The sequence below is a fragment of the Ixodes scapularis genome, unplaced genomic scaffold, assembly GCF_016920785.2.
Source record: "Ixodes scapularis isolate PalLabHiFi unplaced genomic scaffold, ASM1692078v2 PGA_scaffold8__174_contigs__length_109621045, whole genome shotgun sequence".
Classification (NCBI taxonomy): domain Eukaryota; kingdom Metazoa; phylum Arthropoda; class Arachnida; order Ixodida; family Ixodidae; genus Ixodes; species Ixodes scapularis.
In genome coordinates, this window is record NW_024609883.1 from 96,984,207 (window position 1) to 97,009,340 (window position 25,134).

At 48.5% G+C, this 25,134-nt stretch overlaps 1 protein-coding gene across 1 annotated transcript; it reads left to right on the top strand.

Annotated features, from left to right (window-relative positions):
- On the top strand, window positions 1-25,036 carry LOC121047611 (multidrug resistance-associated protein 1). The gene is made up of 10 exons (XM_040502997.2): window positions 1-44; window positions 2,877-3,039; window positions 6,167-6,424; window positions 10,972-11,175; window positions 11,656-11,802; window positions 12,521-12,623; window positions 19,492-19,694; window positions 20,829-21,005; window positions 23,067-23,234; window positions 24,851-25,036. The coding sequence occupies exons 1-10, from the start codon at window positions 1-3 to the stop codon at window positions 25,034-25,036; spliced, it is 1,653 nt and encodes a 550-aa protein (XP_040358931.2).
- Window positions 25,037-25,134: the final 98 nt, after the last annotated feature.

Sequence of the window (25,134 nt, forward strand, 5' to 3'; positions counted from 1 at the left end):
ATGGCCTACTTCACCTGCCTCTTCGTCAAGGTCCCATTGCTCGAGTGAGTGCGCAAACATTTCCCGCCGCCGCGAACAGTGCACAAAAATGGTATAGCATATATCAAAGTACGAAAATTGTCAAAACAATTCGTCCATTGCCGAGTTAGGTTTCGCATCTTTCACGAGCTCGGGAAGATGTAGCGGCCGCCATGTATAGCTCCTAGAAAATATGTACGCATGCATAAACCGTAAAACGAAAACAGTTGGAGCAAAAAAAAAAAAAAAAACAAAGAAAAAACACACACACCGATTAAAACAAGTTTTAAAACAAGTCGCGGCTTAGGACGTGGCAATGATGTTCACGCTCAAATGCTTATGATTCGCTCTCCGGCGTTCTTGTTGGCTAATGTCGCCATCTCATTGACTGCCGATCGATAATGAGATGCTTGGGATTTCCCACGCTACGGGGTTCTTAAACCGTCGGTGACTATACACTCCGTGCGGGAACTATAGGGGGCGCTTTGAAAAACGCGCGCAGCGCCGATAGCGGAGGAGCTGGCGTTCGACCGTGAGGCGCGTTCAGCAGCCTGCGGCGCCTTTTCGCATGCCAAGCTGTGGCGGCGGAAGCGCGCACGGACGAAACTTTTGCTTTTCGAGCCGATACGTTGAGGGTGACGTTGCATGAATGCTGGGGCAGACCTAAGAAGGGCCATTTAGCTGTTCTTCTCTTCTTATATATTGAGTTTTAGTCGTAGTTCGGGGGAATTTATCTAGTTGCGGCCAAAAAAGGAGTTGGAGCAATTTTCCGAAAAGCAAGACGGCCGCCACCATAATTGCTTTGAGTGGGAAATTTATTTCGCTCGTCGTTGTAAACGTAGGACTGCTGGAACGATGATATTGGAGGCGAGTAAGATGTCCACTAAGTTTCTGCACGAAGTGTGCCAAGTTTCATTAAGACAGAAGGTGTGAAAGTTGTTTCTTACGAATAAAGAAATAAAGCTGTACGGTATATCCAATATTAGACCCAAAATGTTGTGTTATAGCGGGCTGTGCAAAGTGCAGATTTGGGCACACAGGTGCTTGGACTTGACAGTAACATGACACAGCACTTATTATACAAAAAAAAAGGTGGCATAGGGAAACCAGGTGAAAATTTGGTTTGGGCGGCGTAACTCAATGGGAACCGGTTTTGACCATGAAAAGGCTGTCAAGAGAATAACACTGGTCGGGGGAGGTGGAGACTTTAGAGGTAGGAAGGGACTAGTGGACTGTACTTCCAATTGAAACAACATTACGAAAGGTGGTTCCAAAGCCGAGAAAACGAAGTTGTCGGCCAGCACACGGTTTGGCCGCCAAGGGCTTTTGCGGTCAGCTGTTGTGTAATAACCTGTTGTTCGAGGTGCTGATTTTCGGCCCACAGGTACTTTGACATGACCGCCACTTGGCACTACACTTATTATAACAAAAATAGTTGGCATAGCGAAACCAGGTGGAAATTTAGTTTGGGCGGCGTAACTAAATGGGAACTGGCTTTGACTGTCAAAGGCTGTCAGAAAATACCACGCATCGTGGGAGGTGCACACTTTACAGGTAGGAAGGGACCAGTGGACGGTACTTCCAGTTCGAACCACTTTGCGATAGGTGGCTCTAAAGCCGAGAAAAAAAAAATTGTTGTCTACAGAACTCAGGGTGTCAGTGTTTCCACATCCAAAAGGAGGCTAACCAAGAAAGAAAGCACTCCACATAAACTTCCATACTCAAACGCCGATTCTCCAGTGATTCCGAGTTTCATGGTTGTTTTCTTTAGATTTATATTTGTCACTTTTTTTACCGTTCAAATCTTTCTTCATGAAGTACAGATTGCGTGCCATATTTGTCCGGAAATATCATCGACATGTACGATGGGGACGAGACTTCTTTGGAGGGCATTCCTCCAACGAAATTGGCACTGCATACCCGCGAGTGTGGGATGGCATTTCAGTTCGTCTCATCGGCGCTGACACATGTACGCGTTACTGGTACGAAAACAAACGCAGAGCGCAAAGCGACAGTGTAGAATATGTCAGCCGTGCCGACACAGTGGCAGACATGATCGGGACACCAAATTTCTCGCGTCGTACGGCACGGCTCCATCGTTGTCGCTGTCCCACAAAACATCGGCGAGGTGAAGAACTGTGAAACTTTGTCTCCACGAGATACGACGCATAACTATTGAAGCACTTAATGACGCAGCACAGGCAGCACTTCATGTTGTGAACCCAGCGCAACAGCACCACTCCGACTTCAACGCGTACCAACGTACGCGGCGTGGTTTCGGTTTCGTTTTCTCTGGGGTGCTCACTGCCTACCTTCAGTACCGGCCGCGCGGCGGCGCGCCAGTCGCGTCGCACGGAGTGTATACGGAGAGCAAATCGTCTGCTTCTTGCGCAAGAGTTGCGATGACGTCAGAACTCGGCGTTCTGGTTGGCTCTGATTGAAAGGATAGTGGATAGACCCCAATGCTAGCTGCCTTGAGGCCTACCCTCTATCCTTCAATTCTTGCCAATCGGCGCTCGGCGTTCTGACGTGACCGAAACCCCTGTGCAAGAAGCAGACAAACTTGCCTTCCGCAGTACCACTCCAACGAGATTGCTTCATTAGCCCTCAAGAACACCGGAGAACGAATCACAAAGCAAGCTGCCAGACCTATAAAAAACAGTCGGCGCTGTGAAACTGAGAGTTCTGAAAAAAATTTAAAGCCACATCCGAGTTCCCTTCGTACATTGTTGGGATTGACCCTTTCGGGTGTCTTACGGGAAAGCAGACGCTCCAGATTTTTTAGGATGTTGCGTTAGGGCCTATGTGCTTCCTAAAGATTACCAACACACAGTCTTCATGAGATCCATGTCTTCCAGGCAACTGATAAACGCTTCTGAGCAGTCAGAACGGATCACATCGGCGGCATTGTTTCTGGTGGCAACCCTGGCAGAATGTCTGACAAGCATTTACTTGAACGAATTGTCATGCATCATGGGCTGTCGTTTGCGCGCGGTCCTTCAGGCAGCCATATTCAAGAAGGTGAGCGATCAAGAGTTATCTATCTAACGGAGTCTGGCTGAACGCAACAGTCAGCGTTCTCATCAAGACTACACTCTAAGAAATGTGAATTGTTGGAGAGCTAATTGTTGCAGTCTACGGAAAGTGAACGACGAAGCACGAGGCGCATATTATGTTTACAAACTTTAGACTTCAAAGAACTGTCTGTGCGTACTGTCGCACTGAACATGAAAGATTCGCCGTGCTCAGTACCAGAGCTCAGACTGTCTGAATAGGTCTGAACATATTTCTAGCCACGTAATTCGCCGAAATATCCCTCGGTCGACTGCACCGATTGGTTTTCCCCAAGTTCTTTTAGGGAAAGTGTACGCTCCAGGTTTCCTAGGCTGTAGGATTCAGATCATGGTGCGACGCTTGGCAGAGCCTAGAAATCCCATTGTCCTCAAAAGGTATTTTGTACAACGAAAGAACAAAGGCGGAAGCAAATGCCCCTTTTCCGGTTCGACCACTCCACTAAAAATGCTGAGTATAATGCCGCGTGCATGGCCGAGAAGAAACACTTCTCCGTACTTCAAGAAGACTCGTGTTCACTCTTAGCCCGAGTGTAACCGAGTAGGCCAACATGACTTAGCCGAGTCAGTCTCCCGGATATGCGACGCTCGAACATTCTAGACCGAATGTTAGAGATACCTTGCCGACTCACTCTCGCAGTCTCGCACTATCCAGCTGTCACGCCTACGCCTCGACGCTCGCTGCTGCCTCCACGCCGCTCGTTCTTTTCCTATTATTTTTCTGGCACAAGGTCGCCGATTAAACCTTTATTTTCATTTTTACGCTTGTCCACCCCATTCCATCCGTGACAAAATATTATGTGATCGCTGACTCCTTGGGAAACGAAGTGCGTGGCAAGTTTTAAGCCTTTTATTATCACTCAGCAGCCTTATCATGGCCACGCGCACGCCTGCGGCGAGATGGCGGCACCCATGCGGCCTACTTGCAAACGTGTATTCACCAACTCAACTTTCTAACGCCACGCCACGGAGGTGGCGCTGCTGTAGTCCCTGCTCATGTGCGGATACTTCGCCTCCCGTGAATCCGGTTTCTGCGTACGTGCAGTTCCCTCACCCGATGTGGGCAAACGCAAGCTTGTTTGTAAGCAGTGTGTTCAACACGTTTGCAAGTCCGGTCTCAGGGCGCCGCCATCTTCCTCAGTGGGGTGCGCTCTCGGGAGCGGCCATAATCAGATTACGACGCCTTAGCAAGGCTTCGTAATCGGATTATGACTGGTCCAAGCGCACCCCAGACAGGCAAGATGGCAGCGCCCTGAAGCCGGACTTGCAAACGTGTATAGACCGACAAGTTGTTTACAAACAAGCTCGCATTTGTCCCCACCAGGTGTAGGCACTGCGCATGCTCAGAAACCGAATTCGCGTGACTTGAAGCGTCTGCGCATACGCAGCGCCGTCCACAGCGCCACCGCAGCTGCGTGACGTCAGAGCCGCGTGTTGGTCTATAGACCGTTTTATCGTGGGTAGCGCCATTTCGAGAGCGAGACAAAAAAGGGGAAAGCGCTACCGGTGCTTTCCGCTTTGGTGGTTCTGTTGAAAGAGTGAAAGTCCCGGAGGAGAGGCTTGGCCGATGCAGTGCCCGAACTTCGTTCGCGCTTTGTCCTCTGTTTCAAACTCCCAAACTTAATTAGAGCCATGGTCTTCGATGGCGACAGTCCCCCGGTCATCGGCACACCATTGCTGGGTGAGAGGGTGCAGGAATGACGAATACTGTCCGAGGGCTTATGTAGCTTGCATGGAATCCGGCAAGGCGAGTGCGGTTGCAATGATTTTAAGCTCCATCGCTTTCCGGATGACTGTAAATAATGAACCATTTATCAATTTTCGCTTGCAATGGGTCTATTTCAACGTGGCCGTTTTTAGTAATCAACAAGCGATACACGCCACGGGAACCTCAATTAACGTTTGTAAACACCCTGAACTGCCACAGATCGTTTTTCTGCGTTGCTTTTATCTTGCGTGTCCGTGTTCTTATATTTCCTTGTGGAGAAACGACGAAGACGCTCTAGATGTACTTATATCGAGCAGCAGAAAGCCTCAAAGCAGCCAGGAATTATTTTACTATTTGATGCAATATTTTGAGTACTCACCTCCAATTTCTCTCGCTGGCACGTTCGCTGCCGCTGTTCCCCCCGTCGCCGCACTGGCGGATGCCATGACTCGAACAAGGAAACGTGCGCACTGGACTAGAAAACAGAGACCGCAACACACGAGACGTACCTTTCAACGACTATCCAGAGCTTCAAACCGCCCAATCAACGGCAAAAAAAAAAAAAAAAAAACCCACCAGCGACACGCCAAAGAGCGCTTTTGCCGGCTCTCTGGTATCGTGCAGGAGTTCGCGATTCAGAAAAACCGATAGAACATTCAACAATTTCCAGCCTCACCTGGGGGCGGAGATGAGCCTTCAACTAAGTGTTGTAGATAATAAGATTGTTTCAGTCACCACCGCAAATTATCAATATTAAGATAACTTGAGTTACAAAATTTACAAGCTGAAACAGCAATTATCATGAGAAAACTCGCACGCACCTTGCGAGTGTTCCCCATGTTCATCAACGGTACAGCGTTCGGTGCGCGCTCCATACACAAAATCTTCCGAGCACAGTCGAGAGGATGGCGTTGAGGAAGCGTCTTTTCGGTTTACGGACGTAATCCACAGCCACCGGAGACCGGGGTCATGTGGAAAGCGATGGAGCTTAAAGACATTGCAGCCGCTCCCGCCTTGCCGGATTTCTCGCAAGCTACATAGGTTCTCAAACAGCATTCGACGGTTTCTGTCGTTATTGGTGCACCCTATGACCGAGCAATGGTGTCCCGGTGACCAGGGGGCTGTCGCCACCGAAGCCCGTGGCTTTAATTAAGGTTGCGAGTTTAAAACAGAAAAGAAAGCGTGAACAAAGCTCAGGCACTGCAGACACCCAACACCGGCCAAGCCTCTCCTCCGGGACTTTCATGTTTCTAACAGGGAAAAGGGGAAAAGGGGAAAACGCCGGTAGCCCTTTCCCCTTTTCTCTCTCGCCCTCGCTCCCTTTACGGTGGGCTTCACGTGTCATCTTTGACTAATTTCGCCCATCCAGATGACACAGCTGTCTCCCACGGCTAGAGCTGCCGTCTCGACGGGTCACGTGCTGTCCATGCTCGGAGTGGACTGTTTCCAGCTGTCGATGAGCGTCTACATGTTCCCGTATCCCGCCGGAGGCCTCCTGTGCATGCCCATTCTGCTCTATCTCCTCGTCCAGCGGACAGGCACTAAGGTTACGCTTTGTTGCACCGCCTACCTTCTTTGCGTGTTCCTGGTCTCCATACCCGCCACGAGAATACAGAACGCCCTCTGGGTAAGTGAATGGGCCGATCTCACTAAGCGTTTCTCGTTTCCTCGACGCTGCCGTAACTGTAGCCCACTGTAAACAATCACACTGCTCCTATACAGGGCGTTCCCGAGCAATGTTTGAGCGTAAAATGAGTCGCATAATTCAGCCAATAAAATGAGCGCAATGAAACTCTTCGCGAAAGTGTCTTTAGTTGGTACATTTATCACACTCAAATTTCGTTAGTATAAGTTTCCAGAAACAAAACAAGAAATAAAAAACGCTATATCTCTCGGCACAAAAAACAAACAGGCAAACAAACAGACAGCTTGATGCTGCCACTCAGAGATGGCGCCAACATCGGCGCCGCACTTTTGAAGCACAGACTATCTGTTTTCGGGTGTTCAATACAAGGAAACTTCCAAGTTTCTGTTTCAAATAGTAATTCCATGTTTTAAACTTTACTTATTGCAAGTTCGAGAAGTGATACTAAAGGCCCGTTCACACTCTTGCAACCGAGTACGACCGAGAGAGACGAGACCTGTTGAAACCTCTTAAAATTTCTTAGGACGAGGGAACACACTGTCACTCTGGCGCCATCTATGCGGTGATCGTGGAACTGCATTTCACAAGAGCGAAGATTTTGCGGCATTACTGAGGTCAAATGTGCGTAATACATATAAAAAAGGCTCGTTTATAACGTTGGCAAAAGCTTTTCAAGCCAAGAAAGAAAGGATAATGCGCGAGAGAAATAGAAAATGTGCCGGACCGGCCAAGCTGACACTGCTACTCAATAGATGGCGCCTCTGTGTCCCTTTTTTTAAGAGATATTAAGATGTTTCAAGGCACCCAGTTTTAAGAGGTCGCAAGAGTGTGAACGGGCCTTTAGACTGAATTAAAAAAAGAAGGATTCGTTCTGCAACATGGCAAAGCAAACGTCGTCGCCGAAAACGACCATGTTATCGTCTGCTTTGTTACTACGGCTCGTTTCTGGTGCTCGCCCCCTACTCCAGAGTTTTCGTGTTTTCTAAAGTTAAGGCTCCTTTTATCATTATTTTTATATGCTCAAGCTTACTTCTGAGCAGCATACACTGGTACGGTACTGGTATAATGAGTCGTGGAAATTTTCAGCAACAAGAGACAGGCTAAGGAAAAAAAAAGGCTCAAAGAAAGAACTGAGTTTCGCCATCATTGGTGCATTTGAAGCAGACCCTCATCTCTCACTTAAACGAGCCGCAAGTTTATTCGATGTACCGAAGACATTCGTCTGGAAAGTTCTACGGCGTCATGGCCTGTATCCTTACAAGCCCCTAGTCCCCCAAGAACCGGGCACCGAGGATAAAACCGGTTGATTGGCATTCTGCCGAGACGAATTGCAGCGAATGACAACCACTCCGGGGCATCTCTCTTTCATTTTGTTCATGGACGAGGCTGTTTTTAATCTCGACCGTCAAGTGAACCTCCAAAGCTATTGTTTTTGGGCCGGAAACAACCCTCACTGGTTGGTGGAACACACGGCACATTCACTAAAGGTTATAGTGTGGTGTGGTGTATAGAGAAGGGATTGTTGGCCCCCTCTTTTGCTCGGAGAATGTGAGCGCCGAAGCCTACCTTCTAATGTTACAGAGGCAAGTACTCTCGAAACTAAAAGCATACGATATGCAAAAAAAAAAAAAAAAAAAGTGTGCACATTTCAGCAGGATGGTGCGCCCGCGCACTTCGTCACGTCAGTGCGACAGTGGCTGAATGCGACCTGGGTGGATTTGATGGATAGATGGGGGTTATTCCCTTTGAATCAGGCGGTGATTTCGGCCACCTAGCCAAGTAGTATTTTAGTTTAACATTGGATTTGACTACCTCAATTTAATCTAATTCAATCTATCCGTCCCTTGATTTTCGTCACCATTCCTCTAATCTTCTTTTACGAATTTCTATTTCTTGAAGACGGTTTGTTTACCTTTCTCCTCGAATCCCAGGGCTCTGAGAAAGTCAACCTCTCCGCGTGATGTCCATAGGTGGCCGAGCCTCCCACATTCCCTGATGGCATGCCCTGGCATGTCGGCACCCTCCCCAGATACGGTGCATGTTGCATCCACCTCTTGAAATTTGGCCCTATATACGTCCTGGTTCTCAAAACCCCCGTCCTAGCCTCAAACAATAACGCACTACCTCTAGATTTATCATATATTCCTTCTTTTTTAGTATCAGTTTTCTATGCCCTGTACTTTTCCAAAGCTGGCTTCTTCTGCATTCTTCTCTTACACATTTCTCTCTCCCTCTTCATTACAATAATCTTCACTGTTCCTGCCCGCCCATCTTCCTCGGTGTTACACCAGTACCTTGACGCGAGTCGTCGGGTTCGTTTTCTCTATCTTGTGTCCAGGCTGCTCAAATGTAGGATCCTAAATATTCTGCCCGTCAATCTCTCCTCATCGATCTTTTGCAGCAGTCTCTTAAATTGCAGTTTGCTATTTGCCTCCTTTGCTTCGAACGACAGCCAACCCATATTTCCCAGCACACCTTCATTAGGGGTTTTCTGAGGGCTCCTAGTGCCAACCTGCCTACGCCACACCGTCTGACTTCCAGTATTGACCTCACCTCCGGCGTCATGCGCAAGACAGCATTTTCAAATATTAAACCAGGCACCATAGCCCCCTTCCAGATACCTTTCACTACCTTTTAACTGTTTTAATTCTATAATGCTCGTTTAATCGTTACTGATGCATTCCTGTTGCCTTTAATTGTCAGATATTTTTCATGTTCCTGGAGGTACTGAGTGCCCTCGTTTAATCGCACTCCCAAATACTTGTATTGCTCTCTACTCTCAAGACCTTAAATCGTTGTATATATAGGGGGTTGTCCTGCGTGTTGTTATAAACCGTAATTCCTGACTTTTCTACACTAAATTCCAGTCTCGTCACTTTAGTGACCGTATTTTGCCATCAGTTCCTGCATATCTCTGCTGTTGTTTGCCATCAAAGCGATATCATCGGCGTACATTCATCTCGGAATCACCTGTTTAACCCTTTCTTCCGGCCTGAAGTAGAAAAGGCCATACCCATTGCCGCTCTTATTTAGCGTATGTTTTAATCCATGCAAATATGCCATAAACAGTAGTGGTGACAACGGGCACCTCTGCCTAAGACTTTGCGCACGACTATCGGTGGTATATGTTCGCCTTCCCATATAAATAGGGAGTTTTTATACATGGTTTTCACCGTCCCGCAACGCTCTCCGCAACCCGCTACAATACCCTGACCTCTACAGTCGAGGCCATCGGCGCGCAGGCGCCGTAGCGTCTTCTTCGTTGCGGGGGGTTTAGTGGAAGGGGAAACGCGGTTTACGAAAAACCCCTATTGTCACCTGATTATTCCTCAACCACTCAAGGAGCACCTCCACGTTTCACACGGATAACCTCTTCAGGTATGGTGGCGCCATCTGTGAGTGGCAGCATCAAGCAGACTATTTGCTGACATGCCCCCCCCCCCCCCCCCCCCCCCCTCGTGAATAGAGATATAGCGTTATTTCTTTCTCATTTTGGTTTCTGGAAACCTACACTTACGAAATTTGAGTATGATAAACGCGCAACCAACGCGCACCTTTGTGAATATTTTCATTGCGCTCAATTTATTGGGCGATTTATGTGGTTCAATTTACGCTTGGACATCGCTCGGGAACACCCTGTATATCCGGTGATATCTTGTAAATCTGGATACCTCCGTTACCCAAGAAAATCGTCCCTAATGTAAATTTTCCATAATAACGAGCTAAAAATGCACGTATTTTCCCAGTTTGTTCCCGAAGATCGTGTTCTTATAGCCGGGTATCCATATTAAAAGGTCCGTATCAACGACATTACTGTATATATAAAAAATAGGAGAGGAATAGGGGAGAGGGGAGGAGGAGGAGAGGAGGAGGAGGAGAAAAGGAGAGGAGGAGGAATGGGTACCGAGAAGCAGGAGGGGCATACCCTCCCCTCCATATCCATATCCTCCCCTCCTCCTCCTCAAGAGCTGCGCTCTAAGTTCGCATTACAGAGATTTGTAAACATCTTTCATCTTTTTTTTTTTTTTTTGCACATCCGATACGGTACGATGGGCCCTCCGGCACGAAGTGTGCATGTGTTAACGCAGAAGACTCTCACATGCACAGTTCGTACCGGAGGGCGCATCGTACAGTATCCGATGGGTAAAAACGGTTTCCCAAAACTCTCTACTGTCTGCAGATTCTGTTCTCTGTTATGCATTAGCACTGTGATCGCAGCTTAACGTTTACCTATAGAAGACATATCTGCGGCACTTTTAAGGTAGTATCAGGCATACGCGTATGAGTGCGGCTGTTTACGGATGGATGGATGAATCCGGCTGAGCCCTCTGGATCGGGCGGTAGCTTACGCCACCTAGCCATTGCTTACTCCACCTAGCCAGTGCAGCAAAGTAGCACCCTGGCGCCATATATCGGTAGTCCGGCCCATTCCCGGTCTGCGTATATTTCCTGAACCATAGATATCCGTTTCTAAAGAATAAAAGCGGAACTCCCGCATTCGTAAGATGAAACACCCTTCTGATTTATAGCGACGCCAAATGAGCGCCCGTGACGAGCGTCTCAAGCAGACCTCGGACCTGCTGTCTTCCGTGCGCCTGGTGAAGATGTACGCCTGGGAAGAGGCATACCAGGAAAAGCTGCTGCGCGCCAGGGACGTGGAGATGAAGCCGCTCTTCTGGGTCAACGCGCTGGACGGAATCATCGACTCTGTCTACAGCGCTTCCAGCTCTGTGGTGTGTCATATTAGCAAAGCACAGGCAGATATGTATGAAAGATTGGGCGAGTTGGTGATTTATTACAAGTACCAACAGCGAAAGGAAGGATAAAGCCGCAGCCACACTGCTCAAACATCATACAAACAAAGGACATCGTGTTCGCTGCACATATAATAGAGTGATCTGCGCACAAGCTGGTAACATGTCTGAAGCATGCTTAATTCATATACATATATAGTATGCTTTAAAATGTTCGCAGACAATGTTTGTATGACCAGTGTGACCGGGCTATTTTCCAAGAAAGAAGCACATCTTAGACAGTGTTTGCAGACTGTCTTTTGTATGGTGTATTAGAAGTGCGACCGTAGCTTAAGGTTAGTGAGCTGTGCTAAAATTCTTATTAATTTTTTGTTGTCAATTTAGTGACAAAACAGGAAAACTTGTGACGATCATTTTGTTACGGTTTTGATGCTGCAACCGTTGTGTGACATTTCGCAGCTGATCATCATACTATTCGGCGTGCTGGCCACCTCCGACCAGGGGCACGGTCTGACAGTCGCGGCCTCGTTCAGTTCGGTCTACCTGGTGTACATGACGGACGTCACCATGGCACAGATGTGCTGGGCGCTGCGCACCCGAAGTCAGGTGATCTTCCGTTAGATGCTGCACCTCCGCACAATCAAAACTGCTCGAGTGTCTGTTGACTAGGTCCAGGTAACCCAATGTGGAGGGCAAGTTCGTCTGCTTCCTTTGCAGTGGTTGCAGCGACGACAGAACGCCGTGCTCTGATTGGCTCTGATTGAAGAATAGTGCGAAGACGTCAAGGCAGCTTACTTTGAAGTCTACCCACTACCTTTCCCTTCTGAGTCAATCAAAGCTTGGCGTTCTGACGTCACCACAATTCCTGAAAAACGGGCAGACGTACTTGCGCACCGCATTCCCTGGAGAAGCACTCGCACTCTCAAAAGAGGTATGCGAGCGCACGTTCCTGCAGGAGGACTTCACCGTTCCTCAATCAAGCCCTACTATAAGGCACTATAGTCACCGACAACTTAAGAAAAGTAAAACGTAACATATCGTCATCATGCTTCTTGATTCGTGACTAGTTCCTTGGAGTTTTTGTCTGCTCATTTCGCAACCTCCTTGGCTTCGGAGTAATAACAAGATCTCCAGGGCCCGTCTCGTTCTGCGTTTCTTAATTTCTTAAAGTGTCAGTGACTTCAAAGAAAGATACTGCCTTACACGCAGTGCGAAACAAGATTTTCTCATACCCTCGTTTTCAAGTTGTGCGGTGCGCTTTTGTCACGCTAAGCCAATATTCCGCTGACCGATCGCACCAGATCTGCTCCTGTTACCCTCGCAGATATCACTCTCAATCCGACGGATTGTGAAGTTCTGCACCGAGGAAGAGATGGGGGACCGCAGCGGCCGCAGCGACGACCACAAGGTACCGGGAGACACAAAAGGTACAGTTGTACAACAATACCTATGCGGAGCACAAGGTCGTCTGCTTCTTCCGCAGGGGTTGCACTGACGTCAGAATGCCGAGGTCTGATTGGCTCTGATCTGAAAAGATAGCGGTTAGACCTCAGTGCTAGCCGGCTTGAGATTTACCCTCTATCCTTCCAATCGGAGCCAATGGGAGCTCGGCGTTTTAACGTCACCATGACCCCTGCGCAAGAAGCAAACGAACTTTCGCTCCGCATAGACGCTGACATCCCAAGAAACGCAGGGCGTGACTTGCTACCTTCACGCGCATTTGTTCTCGATTCGTTCTTCGACGTTCTTATGGCATAAACCCGCAATCTGATGGGCTGCGGAGAGATAATGGAAAGTTTAGGAATAGGCTGGCCCAACGCTTTGGTTCGGGTACAACTCTTAAGGGCTCCACGAGGTCTTACGTCTTCATGAAAATATTCAAGTGACACGTGGCTATTTTTTTTTTTTTTTCTTAATAAGCAGGAAACGCTTCCAGGGTCGTTACTCACGGCGAAACACGGCGAAAAGTGTAGGTATCGTCGCCTAGTGCAATTGTTTCACAACCCAAAGTGGGGATACTTCAACTTCCTCTGCTGCTGCAAGCACGTACAATGGCAAGTTTCTATGCACTATGAAAATTAAAGCCTAACCGCGCGGGTAGCAAGTGCACTACCCAGAATGAGGAAAACAGAAACGCCTCTAGTGAGCTTCTCACGCAAATACTTGGTGTCACCTTAGCATGGACTATTGTTAGCCGCGCACGCTAGCAGTGTGCGCCCTTAATCTGAGACTAGATGCTCCCCCTTCAGCGCGAGCTCGCTGGCTTCCGCAGTGCCTTGGTTGCGCGTGCTTGCTCGTTCACACTTGTGTTAGCAAAATCAGCAAACGGAGCTTCTAGGGGTACGGGAACGAAATGACGAGAGCGCGAGCTCTGTACCCCTCGCTTCAATAAGGAGTATTCACTGGGCGCCATATTTGTGGGCGATGTCTAGAGCGCATGTATATATATACGAAACGTATTTATTATATGTACAAAGGGGTTCGTCACATCCTCTTGAATAGCGTCATCTGGAGTGACGTCGACGGGAAAGGAAAGGGGAAAGGGAGCCATACGTGCCTCGCCACCCCTGAAAGACGGAGAAAGTCTAACAGGGAGACAAGGATGTGCCCCCTGTGCTGGTTTGCGAGGTCCGGAAGGGTCCACTCTTCATACGTTGTGGGTCTTCTTGCCTGTGGGGGAAGCTTCTTCCAAGCTGCTTCGCGATACCAAAAGCTTTCAACGCAGTTCCACACGAGGTGGAAACATGTCACCGGGACACCGCAGTATTCGCGGTTGGGGTCAATGCCTGGGTCGTTCGGGTCTGTAGGCTTATAAGATCTAGCCTGCCAAATGGGCGTGATGGCCGTATTTGTTTGGAGCCGCCTGATGCTTACCTCCTCCCACCGGTTGTATTCCAGCTGGATCGGATAAGAATTTGGCGGAAGAAGTGAGATGAGCCTGAGTTTTCGGGCAAGTCGCTCCTCTCTTTTTATCTCGTCTGGGTCAGGTGGTATGCCTTTCGTCTTGTTCTTTAGGTGCGAGGAGGGGATCGTGGTCTTGCGAGGGCAGGGTACATGCGTTTAGCTGCGCCCTCGCGGCCTCGTTCGCCCTCTCGTTTCCCGGGCGTGCGCTTAAAAGCATTCTTCAAAGGCTCCGGTAGTTCGGTACGCGGAGTACGGCAACGGTTTGCTGAATGTCCCTAATGTCGGCCAGCTTGAAGAGCAATGTGTATCGCTCTCGTGATGTCACTCGTTCATGCGCGGCCAAGGAAAACTGTAGTTGCGACCCTTGCACCTTGGTGGCGTCGACGCGTGACAATCTCGCTATAGTAGTAATATCCGAGGATCGCGTGCTCTCTATGGCCTAGTCGCCTCGATGATTCGATTGGCACGGCTCATGTAGTGAAAAGCAGAAGTACGCTTTGTTTTGCACTTATATGCTTAAAGGTAAACGAATACTACGCGCGCGAGGCCAAAGCCTTCGAGGCGCCAGTGCAGCGCTCGCTCACAGGAATCAACTGCAAAGAGCTCGTGCTCTGTACCCTTGCCCGCACTCTGCGGCGTGAGTGTGGATGCTTTGTGGCCTCCCGTATAAGGAGTATTCACTGGACGCCATATTTGTGGGTGCTGTTTAGAACGCATGCTCAGAATGAGCTCTTATCAATAGGCTGCTAAGACCGGCACTCTTGATGGTACGGAATGCACGTTGCAAAAGAACTGTGGAAGCTCGCCATGAGCACGGGCTCGGCAGTCGCGCACACGGCTATGGCCGCCAGTGAATACTCCCTATTGTGGTCAGAGGTATACTCACCAGGTACGTCGTAGAGAAGTATGGGTAAACAAGAGCGCGCTTCCCCTAAATTCAATCTGAATCTCGAGGCGAATAGACATTTATATGCATACCGTCTCAATTGGTGCCCCATGCGTGCAAGCCCCTGCAGCGTGCGCGTGATCATTGGTTTGGCAAGCTTACCATTTCACGGGCTTACAGGGACCAGCAGAGACATGGGTCAGCCAGTCGCCCTGCTTGCAATCGTTTGTTTGCAAACAAGCTCACTACCACCCCCTATCGGCGGACCCCTGCGCGCTTCCGGTTTTCTTCTTCTTTTCCATTTGTCTCTTATCCTTTTGTTATTTGCATTACTTTGTACAATGCACTGATGTTCTTACAAACCTACTACAAAAACTTCTCTGAAGGAAACTCTTCTTACCCGACAGCTCTGCGTTGCTGAAGAATAAATAAATATATTACCGGAAGTCTACTGGGGCACCAAATACTGTGGCGCCCTCGTGGTATCAACTCCCACCGAATGTGGTCGTTTTCTGTTCCCTGTCGTCCTCAGTCACGTGGGTTCCGTATCTGGTATACGGGACGAAAAAACAAGGAAACATTTCAACTTCGAATATGCGAGGAAATATAGCTGAAACAAAACGAGGATGTGGGATAATAACGTATTTTTCGTGAACACCTTCCAGCGGCGTGGACAGATCAAAACGATGTTTTATTGCATACCGGAAGTGACGACACTCAAGATGGATGCGCCCTTGTGGAAAAACCGTGTACATAGCTTGCCCGTAACGTGATTCGCGGCCATGCCGGTAAAGGTGTATCCACACGACGGACCAAATTGCTGTTTTGGTCCGCGGGCCGCGCATCATGTGATCTTACGTCACCGCTTTTCGAGGTCCGCCAGTGGTCCGCGGCCCGCGCTTGTGAGAAATGCCAAGCGCTTTTCTCGCCCGGACCTTGGCGGCGGACCGCGGCGTTTTTAGTATAATTGAAGTGCTAAGTCTGGCAATAAGCTGACTTTCGTTGTTTAGATTGGAATCCAAATCCAAAGTCGTGTTCTTTTGGCGCCAATTGTTGAAGACGAAGAAGACGAACCTTTTGTTGTGCGACGATGGCGGCATGGTGCGACGATGCAACTTTTTACTTCATCGCGCTCGTGGAGCAATTCCCCGCTCTCTGGGAGAATAGATGCATGCCCTTTTCGGTTCACTTAAGTCCTCCTCGTAGTCAATAGTCAACGCCAGGGCCACCGCGGCCAAATGTCTCTTTCGTTCAACCTCCATCTTGGCTCCTACAAATAGCCTCAAAGCAGCTCGTTGCATGCTTTTGGCGGAGCTGTGAGGTTGAAGGCTAAACCGGCCCGTTCACTCTGTCGTCTGCTCTTTTGGTCCGCCGTGCGGATGCTCATTGCAGCCGGGCGGCCCGCGGGCCGCGCATCACGTGATCAATCGGTCCGCGGCCCGGTCCGTCGTGTGGATACACCATAAAGGTGTATCCACACGACGGACTAAAATGCTGTTTTGGTCCGCGGGCCGCGCATCACGTGATCTTACGTCACCGGTTTTCGAGGTCCGCCGGCGGTCCGCGGCCCGCGCTTGTGAGAAATGCCAAGAGACTTTTCTCGCCCGGACCTTGGCGGCGGACCGCGGCGTTTTTAGTGTAATTGAAGTGCTAAGTCTGGCAACAAGCTGACTTTAGTTGTTTGGATTGGAATCCAAATCCAAAGTCGTGTTCTTTTGGCGCCAACCACTGATCTCAATGACAAGTGCTGGATCGCGTTTGCCCGCTCTGCGAATGCGCTCACTGGCGGCCATCTTTAGGTAGAGTTATATTACCTCTAGCCAAGGTACCGCTCCTGCAGCCACTGTAATCCATCCATGGCGGACAGCGTTTTGGCAGGTGTGGTGGCAGGCTGCCGTCAGAATAGGGTGGATGATATTTCGTGCTTGATTGAAATTGTTTGACGAAACATGTTTTTGAAACCCAGCGTGAACGGTAGCGCGATCTTTGAGGACCCGGTGAAAGTTTCACGAAATCGCAGCACGGGGGGGGAAAGCAGCACAGCTCGCATCAAAAGTCGCATCAAAATTAGCATCAAAAGCAGACGCCGGTACGGAGTCTGCTTTCGATGCGAGCTGTGCTGCTTTCCCCTGGTGCTGCGCTTTCGTAGAACTTTCTCCGGGTCCTCAAAGATGAGGCTACCGTTCACGCCGGGTTTCAAGAAACTGCGTCGTCGAACAGCTTGAATCAAGCACGAAATATCTCCCATGGTACAGTGTACTAGACCCACGGCTATTTTATGGCACCCGGCCGCCATTGCGCCGTCCGCCATATTACTATGATGGCTAGAGATGATATAACTCTACCTAAAGATGGCCGCCAGTGACCGCATTTCGGTCCATAGGCGGAGCTGCTCAAACGCGATCCCGCGGGGCTATGTTGCGCTTTTTGCACTCCCAGGAGACTTGGAAGAAGGAAGTGACGTCAGCTATACAGCAAACGCAGATTGGATGTTGACAGAGAAAACAAAATCAACATCCAATCTGCATTTGCTGCGTTGTTGACGTCACTTCCCTCTCCCTAGTCTCCTGGGAGTCCAAAAAGCGCAGCATAGCACCCCAGGAAATAGACATAGAGATCAGTGGCGCCAACTGTTGAAGACGAAGAAGACGAACCTTTTGTTGTGCGACGATGGCGGCATGGTGCGACGATGCAACTTTTTACTTTATCGCGCTCGTGGAGCGATTCCCCGCTCTGTGGGACAATAGATGCATGCCCTTTTCGGTTCACTTAAGTCCTCCTCATCCTCAATAGTCAACACCAGGGCCACCGCGGCCAAACGTCTCTTTCGTTCAACCTCCATCTTGGCTCCTTACAAATAGCCTCAAAGCAGCTCGCTGCATGCGTTTGGCGGAGCTGTGAGGCCGAGGGTTAAACCGGCTCGTTCACTCTGTCGTCTGCTCTTTTGGTCCGCCGTGTGGATGCTCTTTGCAGCCGGGCGGCCCGCGGGCCACGCATCACGTGATCAATCGGTCCGCGGCCCGGTATGCCACGAGAGTTCAGTTCACCTTGTTAGTTTCACACCCCAGTAGCAGTAGCTCGAGGGAACCAGGAAGTAGAAATAATCGTCAATACCCGGCAGTGGCGACGCCTGCAAGCTATGTATTCACTGGGTGCCATATTTGAGCGCGCTGTTCACCGGGAAAGGGGGAAGGCATATGGTAGACATTAAAAATATATGAAGGGCTGATTTCAGGCTTGTGTCCTTTTGATATGCCTTGCCAGATCTGGAATTTCTTTACTTAGCCAGATCTGGGATTTCCATACCTGGGATATCAGGCTATATCTGGCATTATGAGGCTATATCTGGCAGATATATAATATCAGGTTATATGTGGCCAATTTTTTTATATGGCTTATCTGAAATCTTCAGAACTGGCCAGATATAATTTTTTTTTTTGTAAGGGATGGTTGGTTTGGCAGAGGTCCCCGCATCCTCAAATCAAGCTCCTCCCTATCGTCTGGTAAGAACGGCGATCTTGATGGTGTGGAATGCACGTTGCGGAAACACTGTGTGAGCTTTAACATAAGCAACGAAGTAAACGCGCCACCGTTCTCCGCCAAGTCACATTCAGGACTTACCAAGTCCACGTGCGAGCCATAATGCCGCCAAGTGGCGCTGGTTCTTGGGAACTCATGACGTGGCGGCATTTCAACGGTGCTTCACAGACCGCACCAGACGGAGTTTTAAAATCTGTTAATTTGTTTTAAAATTAGTTTTCTTGACTTCTCCGCCGGCAGTCCAGAAACATTGGTTAGGCAAGTATACGGGCTTCCGGAACCAACGTTACTGGTCCAGTAACGTTGGCTCCAGTAACGTTGGCCGGAACAACATGAACCCCATCTAAACAAATAAATAGGTACAAACCTTTTGTTTCCGTGAACGGAATATAGTTGAAGCCTCGGCAGCTGCACGAGCGCTTGTGCAGCGAGTGCTTCAGTCAAGGCAGTGAAGGCTATTCGCTCGCGCTTGCACAGATTTCGCAGTTGTCCATGCTATGGTGGGCTACAAGGGGGAGGTGTGACGATCGCGCTTGCGAAAGAGACTCGGTGATTCAGCATGTGGAGCTGCGATGGACTATAGCGGGGCGGAGAGCCATCGATAAGTAAAGCCCTTCTAAACCGCCATTCATTGTTGTGCAAACGCTCGAGACATGTTCTCACTGAGAGAATAAGGATTTAAAAAGAATAAGAATAATAATTCTCTCAGTGAGAATAATTATTCTCACCTAGAGAAGAAGAATGGCAGGGCGTGTCTCTGGAACGCTCTGCTTCCAGCACGCGCTCCTTGCCTTCCGCCGTTATTCGGCACCGCGCGCACGCGCTTGAGGGGCACGAGATGCTTTGACGAAGGTATGAAGCTCGAGCCGGAGGAGGGACAACTCCTCTCTGCCGTTCTCACCTTTCAGAGCCGGCTTGCAGATAGTACGGAGTGTAGACATAACACTGGAGCTCACGTCTTACAGGAGAGGTGACCTTGAGGAACTGCTCTTTGTCCTGGAGCAAACATGAAAACAACAAAACAGTGGCGGCCCTCAACAACGTCAACTTGGAGGTCCAACCCGGGTCGCTGATCGGCGTCGTCGGGTTCGTGGGCAGTGGAAAGTCGTCGCTCCTGGCTGGAATCCTAGGCGACATGCACGTCTTCGGCGGCGCAATCAAGTGCACGGTGTGTGGCCAGCAGCTTGTTACTGGAGTGATGAGAATTGTTACCCGATTTTCATAAAGCCGGCCCCGGGGTCTAGTGTTTAGGGGTTTATGTGCGCGAGAAGTGATCAATAAGTTTTGCCGCCTATAGGGTGTAACGTTTTTATTCGGTGATCTAATTAAAATATGTTATATTTGAATAAAAGCTTGCAGTCTCCCCTTTCGCGAGAGTACATAACTTTTCAATGCAGTCATTACCGGCCGCGATGCGCTTCCGCTACCTGTGAACTACTGTCCGGATGCCGTCATAAATGATTAACGCGGCTGCTGACGACACTAGCGACGCACTGCATAGGTAACCTTGTCGTCGGACGCAAACCGTGTACCTTTTAGATGTTCCTTTATCTTGGAAAACAGTCAAAAGTCAGATGTCGCGAGGTTCGGGCTGTAAGGTGAATAAGGCAAAACACCTTGGAACTGCAGTTCCTCCAACGCGACGTTGGTCTCGTCAAAAGTCACCCTCAGTCATCTACGACGGCATGCGGAGATATAGTGCACCAATAACGGAAGTACATTGCCGTCGTGGGGACTATAGTTAAAAGTTACGTGCTCCTGCGAAAGAGGACATTCGAAGAATTCATTACAACCTAATATCTTTCAATTCCATCACTAAACAGAAAAAAAGGTTACAGTCGAGGAGGCAACAAGTATTGATTACCCCTCGTATATACAAAAAGAAAAAGTAACTTTGCTCATAGGTAGGGTTACGCTGAGTAGGGTTCTGTTTTTGGGGTGTTTATTATTCTTCGAATTTATAAGTGTTTTCATGGAGTATATTTTTTCTCTAGAGATTCGGTGTTTTTTCATATTCCATATTGATTTTTTTTTGTATCGGGCGAGAAATTGAGGTTTATCAAGGCCTACAGTTGAAGGAAATATAGACACGTGCATAATATTGCCCCAACCTCCAGGGAGTGTACGGGTGACCCGGTTACTCAGAAAACGCCCTCATACCGATATCAGAAGGAAACCGGAAGGAAACTAGACAATGGGCGTGGTTCTGGGGAAAGGGGCAGCCTCGTGGTCATTTTTCGGTGTTTATCGGTATACACTGAAAACACGGAACCCTATAACTTATAAGCGCTGTTGCTTCCAGGGCCGCGTGGCCTACGTTCCACAGATCGCCAACGTGCACAACATGAGCGTGAGAGACAACATCTTGTACGGGCAACCCTTCAATGACGAGGACTATGCACGCGTGCTCGAGGCCTGTCAGCTTTGTGAGGACATCAGCACGTTTCCTGCCAGAGACCTCACAGAGGTCGGAGAAAAGGTTTGTACCCGCTTCGTACTTCTAATTAGTCGTAGACGCGTGCTCCTGAAAGAACTTTCCCATGGTACCGGAGTTTTGGGAGAAAATTTTGGGTTTTCTCTGGGAATTTAGGACCTTAAAAGGCGCGGAGGGGTCAAGGTAAAGCCAAGCTTGGCATTCTTTGTCCAGAATCCTGGTATCTCGACCGTCATTTGCCAAACCAATGTGAAAGTTCACTGCTGGTAGTTTGACTGTCACATGGCATCTTTGAAACTACATCGCCAAATGGGTGTCCGAGTTGGGCTCTTGGTTTTTCGTTGTTTTATGTGACAACATTGGGCCTATATTTCGAAATAAGTGGCAGATTTAAACTTCACTGCTGGTTCTTTGATTCATACGTGACATCTCTTTTTCAAGTATGAGGCTTTAGCAGTTATGTGGCGAGCCAGAGGAAAGCCACACAAACGCCTAAGAAAAATGCTCCGGCACTGTAACTAACGGCTCAGAGTAAAACCGTACTCGGCCCAGTTTAGGCCCTATAGGATTCCCAAGCTTGTGCCGAGTTAGGCGTTTCTCTGACGTGCTACTCGTTTTTCAATTAAATCCAGTATGTCTGCACTCTGGAAAATTTATGTAAGTTCACTTTTCTGCAGAACACGGAGACATCACAATGAACAGTATACAAGGGCCTCAACGAACGACAAAGCTGATAATACGACGATAGTCTTTAAACCTAAGTTTACTTATCAGCTAATGCTGCAATCTAATCGGCTTCGGAGTGACTATGAGATAGTCTTTACACCCTGTCGTTTTTGAATTGTCAGTGACTGTGCAGAGCTGAAGTTCGTCCACTCCTTGCGCAGGGGTTGCGTTGACATGAGAGTGTCACGCTCTGATTGGCTGGATAGTGGGTCAACCTCAATGCTAGCTACCTTGAGGTCGACCCACTATACCCTTCAAATCAGAACCAATCAGACGTCATCGCAACCGTTGCGCATGAGGCGGAAAACTTGCGCTCCTCACTGTCTACGCAGATCTTAAACTTGCGTTGTGCGCATTGAAAATTAACAAATAAAACGTCGTTCTCATTGTCCTGGCAGACATCTCACTTTTTGTTCCAATCTTATTTTGAGCTGGTCATTCGCTGGAATCCTTATAGTTTCCGCCGTAATATGATTTAATTATATAGCCTCCAAGAAAATAAACTCGCAGACCTTTGTTTATTTCATTTATTTGTGTAAAGTCCAGGACGGACAAAGAAACTCGGGGTGCGACCAGTCAGAGGGCGTCAAAAGCGCACTATCATGGTAGCATAACAAACCGGAAACACGGAAAAAAGGGACGTATAAAACACCTTTGCCTAGTATTCACTACCTCACTTGCACCCTCAATTTTCTTTCAACCATCGTGGTGTTCTTCATGAATTAACCATAAACAAAAAGTTCCCCCGCCCCTCCCCCTGGCTGCTGGCATCTTGGTGTTTGGTAGACGCGCCGGAGGTAAGTGGTGTGGCTTAGCCCAGAGGTGGGTCGCGTCCACGATCCCTCCCAAGGGTGAACCAGTGGCAAGTTCACCCAAAAGGGTGAGGGGGACACCGTGCCTTAATAGAATGCGGCCTCGCCCCGTATTCGAAAATCCTCCTCCATGGCAGTCCCCACGGCCTGCACGTGCTAGGCCTAGATAGAAAAACGGGGAACGCGTGTTCCCACAGCTGTCAGTGACCGCAGTTTACCTGAATGAGTTGCTTTCGTGGCAAGCTAATTCGAACGAGAAATTAATTGAATAAGGAAATATCGTCAACTGTAGAACGCTGAACATGTTCTTTGGGCTGCGGTCACACTGGTAATACGCCGTACAAAAGACAATCTGCAGGCACTGTCTCAGTCTGTTTTCCCATCTGATAACTATCCTGTCAAGCTGGGCGTTGTCTGTAGGCATGTCATAACTATACTCATGTATGAAGCCGAGCATGCTGACGCGTGTACGCAGAAACTTCTGTCATCTCGTCTGTAGTGAACCGTGTCTTTTGTATGATGTTTGAGCAGTTTGACTGGTGCTTTGGTTTTTGGTTTCTCCTTCCAGGGCGAAACGCTGAGTGGCGGGCAGAAGCAGAGGATCAGCCTGGCGCGCGCTGCTTACAACCGGGCGGACGTTTACCTCCTCGATGATCCCCTGAGCGCCCTCGACGCCGTCGTTGCTAAGAAGGTCTTCAGAGAAGTGATCGGCAACAAGGGCATCCTGAAGAACAAGGTTCTTCCGCAGTTATTGCCTCGCTCATGTCTGACGTCTATCACGGATCTTGTTGTATATTTTGTGACAGATCTGTCACGGAAAGGGCGGGACGTTGAGGCACCCTATTCATCGATTATCTTGTGAGCGCCGCATTTTTGGAGCGTAGTGCCGATTGGTTGCGATAGACCCTTTTAAAAAATGTGCGCCATCTGGTAGCCGCTGAGCCAATTATCAGTCTGTCTGGGCACGAACTTGGAACATGTATTAGACACGAGGGCAGCGTCCACGTTCTGCGTGGACTCGGACGCAATCACCCGCTTCGGGCCCAAGAAATGGAGACAGCTAATGTGTCTCAATAGGATTCTGAAAAAAAAAAAATCAATTGGCGATCGTTACGATTTCGTTATGAGACCTTCTGATCTTGAGGTACGTGGTGTAGGAAACACCTTGCGATAGAGTTTTGTTATGTTGCGATATGTTCTAGCATTTCTGGGGCCTAATCTACATGGCGGGACCAAGGGACCGGGACATCGACGCCTGCTGCGATAGGACATCGCTGCGAGTCTGGCCAATTGCAGCAGGTGACAATGTCCCATTCTTTTGGTCCGGGACATCCCTTCGTACCATTTCGTCCAGCCCTGAAAGTCCCCTGGAGGCCGGTAAAGCGTTTCGTCTGATTTTTGATAGAGCGCCATATAACTGGCAACAATTATGTTCAAGACCAAGATGGCTAAAGTGTCGGGATTTAGAAGCTCTGCGCTACGCTGTACTAGAGAGTGTTTAACGCCTGGATTTCGCTATTTTCAGTGCTGTTAGGAGATTAGTAAGACACCATTGAGAGGGTGTTAAAAAGGTGAAGAGGCTACTTAAAAGCCTTGATAGCTGCTGTACTAAAGCCTGGTTTTGTCTATGTTAACAATGTTTGGTTACCATTCGCTGTGGCCAAGAATAGCACCTAAAAGAATGCCATCTCGGTACGTTGTTGAAACATTCTGGATTGGGCAATGCTGTAACAAAGTTGCGCCATGTTTAGAGCATTGGTAAATGTCTTGCTAGTAATCAAATAGTTTTATTTATAGGATGCGATTAAAAGTAGTGTACTTTTTTAATATTTTTCAACTACTAATATACAGAAAGCAACCGAAAATACATATTGAGCTTACTTTTCAAAAAGGCAATCTATTTTTTGTAATAAGCATGAAGCCTGTTTAGGTTCTGATACTAATGTGAAACTTAATAATTCTTCCCCCATCACACCGACTAACGAGTTATAATAAAATGCTCAGGACTCGTCACCCCACGCGGTCCCAAGGCTGTCAGCGACCGTAACCTCATAAACTTGTTTCGGCGGCCAGTCGAGAAAGCTATTTCAAATTCTTTGCAATAGTAACCGGATGTAAGACACGTACCATATCCGCACTAAATTAACATTTGGAAGTTACTTGCAGTTGGTAGTTTCTCATCCTTCAATGTTTCGACAACAACAAAGAACAAAAAATGTTGCATATTTCAGCGAACTGAAGATCCAACTTTTATGCGCAAGTACTTTCTCTTTGAATCGTACCTTTCAGGTCGAAACACGATTCTAACATATGATTACCTTTTTTTCCCCACCTTTTGTGCCTTTTTTGTAGACTCGAATCATGGCATGCAACCAGGGGTCTTTTCTAAGCCACATGGACAAGCTGGTTCTCATTCACAACAAAGGCGTCATAGTTTATGACACTCTCCAAGATCTACTCAATGACTCGAATGCTCCGGAAACACTTCGACATGGATCCGTGTCGACGCAACCGGACCAAAAACAAAACGAGATGTGAGTTCAGGCAACACAACACCTATAGGCAATATTCACTGGCGGCCATAGCTGTGTGCGTGATTGCTGAGCGCGTGATGACGCCGAGCTTCCACAGTTCTT